The 7500-nt window shown below is 47.6% G+C and overlaps 2 protein-coding genes across 3 annotated transcripts in view; both read right to left on the bottom strand.

Moving 5' to 3' along the window:
- Positions 1 to 218, bottom strand: part of card9 (caspase recruitment domain family, member 9) — a 15585-nt gene extending 15367 nt beyond the window's left edge. Inside the window, exon 1 of one of the 2 annotated variants that reach the window (XM_044195795.1) lies at positions 60 to 218. The gene's annotated coding sequence lies outside the window, so the exon portion shown is untranslated. The remainder of the gene's footprint in view (positions 1 to 59) is intronic. The other variant, XM_044195796.1, reaches the window with a different exon arrangement.
- A 354-nt stretch (positions 219 to 572) lies between these two features.
- snapc4 (small nuclear RNA activating complex, polypeptide 4) overlaps positions 573 to 7500 on the bottom strand; it is a 30691-nt gene continuing 23763 nt past the window's right edge. The window contains 5 exon segments of the mRNA XM_044195817.1: positions 573 to 1288; positions 4092 to 4393; positions 5486 to 5930; positions 5933 to 6361; positions 6765 to 7322. Of these exon segments, the coding sequence (XP_044051752.1) occupies positions 1169 to 1288; positions 4092 to 4393; positions 5486 to 5930; positions 5933 to 6361; positions 6765 to 7322 (1854 nt within the window). The 3' untranslated portion in view covers positions 573 to 1168.

Below are 7500 nucleotides of genomic sequence, written 5' to 3'. Positions count from 1 at the left end.
AAATGTACTAAATTTTAAGTAAAAGTCGTTCATTCAAATCAAAGTATTATAACACTAACCTGTGCGCGGTGTTTGATTGTTGCAGCTGGTGAAAATGGAGCTGCTTTATGTTATTACATCATCTGATCACATGTTTCTGAATCAAAGGTCTGAGTTAAAATCATCCGTCTGTCAGTTATTCTTCTGTTTTCTCGTCAGTGAAATTCGTTTGGACAGAAAGTGACAGAAAGAGGAAGAGGTTTAGGATTAGAGAAGTCAGAGGAGGAATGACTGAGTGTGAACAGGAAACATCAGCTGACTGAAACAGGAAGTGATGTCACCACACCACTGATTTGTATTTATGGAGATTCCTCTCAGCAGAGGGGGGGAGGAGGAGGTAATTGGTTTGATAAACCAAATGAAGAAAAGAAAGTGTGAAAGTGACAAGTGAAACTGTCTGAAACCAGAATTCATAGAAAGAAACAGGTTAACCCAAGTTTTACCGAAACATGTCCTCACAGTCCACAGCGTCCTCACTTCCCAGGTCAAAAAACTAACTGGTCCTCGCAAACACATATACGAGCGCACACAGCTTTATTTCACAAAACCTTCTCTTTATTAGAAAATAAACAAGACAACAAGCAAACACAACATAGTTTAGTGCAATTTCATCACTTTAACGTTCCTCCTGAGGTACCTGAACACACCACAGAGCTCCAAACTATTCTGTTTAACTTCGAAAAACAGTGTTTTACTTAACTTCATGTGCCTGCAGATCTTTTTCCAATAATCAATTTTATAGATTGATTTCCTTCCTTTAAGCTTAAAATAGTTTCAACTAATTTCTTACCTGCAGACTGAAACTTGATTTAACATTTTTCAAGTCTATTTGACTGTTTGTTGATTTTTCAAGGACACTCAAACAGAATCAGCTGCTGATTCATGAGCTGAACATGAACATCTGACTCAGACTCAAAAACTGAGAACGAAAACATCACGTTTGTGGGTTCAAATGTTTGTAAAGTGAGTTTTGTTGGTGTCCAGTGAAAAACGCTTATTTTAAAATGATCGACTTTTCCGAACTCAAACTGCTAATATGTTTAACAGGAACATTTTTCAGCCGAGAAACTGAACACGTGAACTCATCGTTTGGGTCTGTGGTTTTCAGTGGACAGTGACAGTCTGGCTCCTACTGATCTGGTCCGGTCTGGTCTGGTCTTGGCTGGTCGGTGGTGGGTGTGTTGGTGTTGGTGATTCCTGAGAAGTGATTGGCTGGAGCTCCTGAGCTGTCAGACAGCAGCAAAGATCTCTGGAGAAAAAAGACAAACTGATCAGTGTGTGCGTGCGTGCGGTCTAATTGCTGCAGTGAACACACCTGGACTCACCACACCTTCACCACCTGCACATCTGGATTGTGTAAATTAGCAAAGTCTGGAAATAAAGCCAGCGACAGCTCTCGCACGGTCGCCACACTCCGCATCCTCATTATCCGTCCTAATCACGATGCAGGCCGAGCATAACAAAACACGTGTTCACCTGTCAGACTTCCGCCTTCACATGACGTCCCAGGGCGGGGGACACCACTGAGTCAAGTAATCGGTCAGACTGCTGTGGACATAGAAATACTGCGGTGACACTCGTGCGTAATGCTGCCTGATGGATGTGCTGCCACTGCAGAGGACAACCCGAAGGGAAGGAGCAGGAGGGAACGAGTGTTCAGGGACCATGATGATGACTAATAGGCCGATTTAGATTCCCCAGAGCGGCACTGTTGGATTAATGTGCTGAACTGGGTCCAGCGTTAGACAGACCAACCCGACGGAGCAGCGCCATCCTGGTACAAACACAAGTAGAACCACTCCGGGTTTCTGGCAGCCGGCTGTTAGCAGCGGGAATTAGCCGACAGGTGTGTGTTTGATATGATCAACGATATATAATGTTTACCTTTCTGCCTGAAGCCCCTTTTGAAAATAAAATTATTCTGTTAAACTCGCTGCATTTCCTTTTTATATGCATCAATATTCACGTGGTGCTTTGCATTGACCATTGATGGTTGAATGTGGCCGTGTAGAGGGCGGGATATGAGGCTGATCCACCTGGTGGACTGTGATTTATAAAGGGAAAGTTGCCTGCAGCCGTGCGTACGCACGGTTTCATAAATCAGATTGTTTTTTGCCGCACGCCATTTTCGGCTTTTGTGCGCACGTACACTTTTAATAAGGATCCCACGCACATGTTTTCTACATGATCAGCTGTTTGTTAGTGAAATGCACCCTGGGAGATGTAAGTTGACTTCTCTCCTTCAGTTTTTATGTCCTCAGGCTTCTTATAACTTTTTATCAAAGAACCAGATATTTTCTAACGGTCGTTTGTTTCATGTTGATCACAAACTGTCAGTCAGGAACATGAACCGCTCACACTTCACAGCTTTACTTTACTTAATATTACATGTCTCTACTTTGTTACACAGTCTTCGCATTTCTCTGTATAGTAACAGTCCTCCTCGTCCAGCTGTCTATTCCTGTTTTCAGCACCTGAATCCAGGGTCAAAGGTCAAAGGATGTCCACTAGACTGGACAAAACCCTTGAAGGACAGGTTCACATTTGTTGTCTGTTCTGAAACCTCACTCACGTGCCGACATGTGCAGAGCAACAGGTTTTGGTCACTGTTATCATTCCTCCTGTTCATGTTAAGAGATCCCTTTTTAACACAGTTACAATGGAAGTGATGGAGGACAAACTCTAAAGTCCTCTTGATGTGTAACAATATATTCTGAAGTTTATCTGAAGTTAAAGTCTGTTTAAAGGAAATCCAGAGGTTTGTTTCTAAACACATTATAAATGGTAGAAATGTATTGATGAAAACACACTATGTAGTACTGAATGGTGGAGTTAGACCGTTAAACAGTTTTTCACCATTTTTCTGTTCAGGATTTTTTGGGCGGGGCTGAAAATATGGCTCGATGACGCACTGGAGCCACTGAGCATGGCCCCTCCCCTAACGCTATAATAACTAGAGCGCATTAGAATCAGTGGTTTGTGCTCAATCGTGAGTTACAGACATTACCGTTAGTTACAGCGTACAGTTTGCTAGCTAGCTATGCCTTCGTACCGCAAATGCATATTCCCTGGATGCGAGAATTTACGAAACCGCTCGGTCTCGTTTTTTAAATTTCTGAAGACTGATGAGATCAAGAAGAGGTGGATTGATTTTGTGAAGAGCCACCTTGATGGAGAGCTGAGGATCACCACCAACACCTGCCTCTGCAATGAACATTTTACACCTGATAGTTTCACAAACTTTCATCGGAGACAACTGGGATTCACTGATAATCCGCTGTTACTGGTGAATGGGGCCGAACAGACTATATCCCGCCCCGGCCTTCATCCTCCCGGCGGAACGGACTACCTCCCGCCCCGGCCTTCTTCCTCCCGACCAAACGGACTACCTTCCGCCCCGGCCTTCTTCCTCCCGACGGAACAGACTATATCGCGCCCCGGCCTTCATCCTCCCGACGGAACGGACTATATCCCGCCCCGGCCTTCATCCTCCCGACGGAACGGACTATCTCCCGCCCCGGCCTTCTTCCTCCCGACCAAACCGACTATCTCCCGCCCCGGCCTTCTTCCTCCCGTCCAGCCGGCTGCCATCGTCGGCAGTACGTGCCCAACAATGAGTGTAAGTTGTCTTGTGTGCTTATGTTATAATTATAGAAGGTAGTCACAGTAACTCTACTTTGCACCCCCTAACGTGATTTTACATTGTGTAACTTTAAAACAAGCTGCAGAAACTTTTTGACAACAACAGTTGTGTGTCATCAGCGTTTTAATGGAAGCATCAAATAAAATAGGAGCTAAGAGGGAACTCTGAGGTTCACCACAGGAGGCAGCAGCAGAAACAAGGAGAAGAAATACTGATGAATGAAAGTGTGAGAAGAAAAACATCCTGCTGCTCAGTGGAGCCAACAGGTCAACACATCTAGTGGCTGTTAGTGGTACTGCAGCTTTTGGCATCATGATATCACATAATAAAACAATAATAACTGATAGTGAACCTGAATAAGGAACTAAACTATTTAATAAACATGACCTCCATCAGCAGCTGAACTTACCTCGGCTCTCCTTCGTCTTCCTCTGTCTTTGATTTTTTTTAGCTCCTCCTCCTCCCCCTCCTCCTGCTGCTCCTCCCCCTCCTGCTGCTGCTGCTCCTCCCCCTCAGCTGGGCGGGTCACAGTCTTCTTTGTGATTGGCTGCACGGTAGCCAGCATGGCGGGGACAGTGAAGCAGGACAGGAAGCGGGCCTTCAGCATCTGGTAGGCGGGGTTATTGGAGAAACGCTCCGCCACCAGCTGACGTACCGCCACCACAAGCTCCGCCTCCTCCTCCTGCAGGAGGTTGGAGCTGACAGGAGGAACTGCAGGATGAAACAAACACACCTGGACTGAGCAGCGTGTGACAATCAGAGGGCGTCATGCTGTGTGTGTTACATCCAACACAGAGTCGGCCTACATCAGTTACACACTGACACACATTTATTCTGTCTACACACACATTTCTGAAAACACTGTATGTCTGTATGAGAGTCATTTCATTCAAAACCTCACCCAAACTGTACACCAGCTACCCAATCATCCTGCGCCACCACCCAAGTGGACCTCGCACAGCCGGATAGCGTTGATATTGGAGAACTTAGTCAGGTCAGGTGACGTAGTATAAAGTGTGACAGACTCTACAACTAAAGGAAGACGGGATAAATGGGTGGAACACGGGGCTTTCACCCAGAAGGCTACGGTTCGACAATTTCACAATTATTATTTTCAGTTTTCAGTCGCAGTTTGGTTGGTTTAGGAAAAGATCATTAGTATCACAGCGGAGATGCTGGCAATATTATGGACACTTTGGTGGTCAGGGTCACATCCTCATCCAGCGCAAGAATTACTCACTTGAAAAGGAGGATGCAGGATGACTGGGCAGGTGGTGTCTATTAACTGGATAGGTGGTGTACAGTTGGGGTGAGTGGAGTTTCCTCTTACAGTCTGATGCTTTTCTGTCATTACGGTCTCAACGGTTTGTGTTCACTCACTGGAAATCTGCCAAACACTAACAGGGTGGAAGGGGTATCGGCACATCTCAAACTCCATTAGGGGCTCAGAAGGAGACTTTTTAAGTCTGGAAGCCTTTGTATTATATTTACTGTGCTGCTTCTCACCTTTCAGAATTTCAACATACAAATTCACAACACATAAACAGAAAATAATTAAAATAAAAATAATTTGCTTAATTTTTGAGAACTGCCCAAAAATGTGATTGAGGTTTTCAGGGGGTCCGGAGGTGTTTATTAGACCTACGACAACCCCCATATTTCACATAATGCATGTGATATTTAAGGTTTGTTTGGGACAAACAGAAGAAGAAGTGAGCAGTGATTGTCACCATGGACAGACAGACACAGGTAAGAGTGCCACAAATCCCCGTCTGTGCCTGTCAGGTGTGTCAGGTGTGTTACCTGGTTTGTCTGCGGCTGGTCTGAGTTCAGAGGTGGAGTCTGGCAGGTCAGGAGGCCGACTGGACGTAGTCTTGGTGTTGCTGTCAGTTTTGGGTTTGGTTTGGGGGCGTCGGGGTTCAGACCCTTGACTCAGCAACTCCAGGGACGATCTAGTCAGAGACTTCTTTGCTCGGAGCAGCGCACTGAGCGTGCTCAGACTGCTGACAAAGGGTGGCAGGTAGGGAAGAGCCACGCCCATTCCAGGTACCACCACCCCTCCTTTACCGCTCAGCCAATCACGCACCGCCGCTTGGGACTCTAGGAACATCAGGGAGGGGTCGAACTCCAGCGACTCCTTCCTGAGGAGAGAGGGCGCCACTGGATCCCCTCTGACCGTGCCTTTATATGGCAGGAAGAGTTTGGGGGGAGGCTGGAATGCACAGGAGGACGGAGAGGAGGAGCCAGGGTTTGGGACAGGTTGCAGCATGAAGGTTGGGGGAGGGGCTTGGAGGGACAGGTGGGTGGGGCAGGAAGAGGCCGTGGCTGATTCAGTCCGGGCAGGTTTACGGGGACGGACACAGCAGTGGGTTGAGGTGCGATTAATCGCGGGGAGCCGGTGGTGAGTTGCAGAGGGGGCTGACCGGTTAAAATATTCCCTGGAGGAGCTGGAAGGGGGGCGCTTGGTACTAACGCCACCTGCAGGCCTTGGAGCTGGGTTTCTGCCAGCTGAACCAGCCCACCAGGAGTCATGACCCACATCGACTGACCGGGAAGTAAACGGAACCCAGGGAGCTGAGTCACCGGCTGGTTCTGTACGACAACTTCCTCTTTAGAGCGAGACGTACGAGAGCGCTTCCTACTAGGAGGAGAGGAAGTTCTCTTCTTCTTGGCTTCAGCCTGGAAACAAAAAACACAGCAGACAGACTGAGAGGAGGAGACTGACAAAGCAGCAGGACACATGTTGACACCAGGCTAATAAAATAACCTCACACACCTGTATACGTCAGACAGGTGGGTAATAACTCGATATGATTGGGTGATTACCGGAGCTCATCAGCTCTGTGGGTCACAGTCTCCTTTAATCTCATTTGTGACCCTTTACAACATGAGATACTGTAGAGTCATGACTGATCGATGTAACTGATTAATGATAAACAGCAAGTGTATTTATTAATCACCGCGCCCTCTGATCTACAGTAGTTCACTTCATCCAACCTTTTGGCGGAGGCGGCCACAGTCACCTGCAGCTTGTTGTTACGCAGAGCAGCTATTAAAATATGGCAATGGAAACAGGTCTTACCTTTTCCTGAGAGGCTTCCTGAAGAGCTCTGGCCCTCTGACTCGGCTTCCGAACCCTCTTTCCTTCCTGGATCACACCTGTACCTGTCCCTCCCACGGCGTCACCTGTCCTACCCACACATTGGTCACCCTGACTGTTTGTCACACTCTGCTGCTCCTCCCCCCTCCCTCGTTTCCTCCCTCTGGGCAGGGCTTTGGGTGGCTTGTTGGGGGCGGAGTCTGATTTGCAGAGCGTGGGTTTGGGGGCGGGGCTTGGTTGAACTGAGTCAGCTAAACTGATGTTTTGAGTTGAGGACACAGTCCTATCAGAGCAGGTAGGTGTGGCGTTCTGGGGCAACGGGGACGATTTCCCAGGGACATTCAGTCTGAGAGCAGGAGGTGTAGTTTCTTGTGCTGAAGGAGGAGCGTGTGAAGGTGCTTCAGTTTTGGTTAGCGGGGAGGAGATGACCCCGGCAGGAGGAGGTCTTTGAGAAGACGTGGGGGGGGTTGTCATGGAGGAGGGAGGAGTCAGAGGTACCAGCTGGATGGGAGCAGTGCAGTTTGTCTTGCTGGTTTCAGCCTGAAAGGAGCGAAAACCAAAGACAAGTCGGACCAATTACATCATGTTAAGAGTATGACAAGTGCTAAGTGAAACAAACCGGGCAACGAGACCATGGGGCCCTAGACCCTCAGGGGCCCCGAAGGCCCCAGGTTGTCTGTGCAAACATGCATGACTAAAGCATAATTAAAAACTTAAC

The sequence above is a fragment of the Siniperca chuatsi genome, linkage group LG5, assembly GCF_020085105.1.
Source record: "Siniperca chuatsi isolate FFG_IHB_CAS linkage group LG5, ASM2008510v1, whole genome shotgun sequence".
NCBI lineage: Eukaryota > Metazoa > Chordata > Actinopteri > Centrarchiformes > Sinipercidae > Siniperca > Siniperca chuatsi.
The sequence above is the reverse complement of the archived record's forward strand: the minus strand, read 5'-3'. Positions and strand labels throughout refer to the sequence as shown.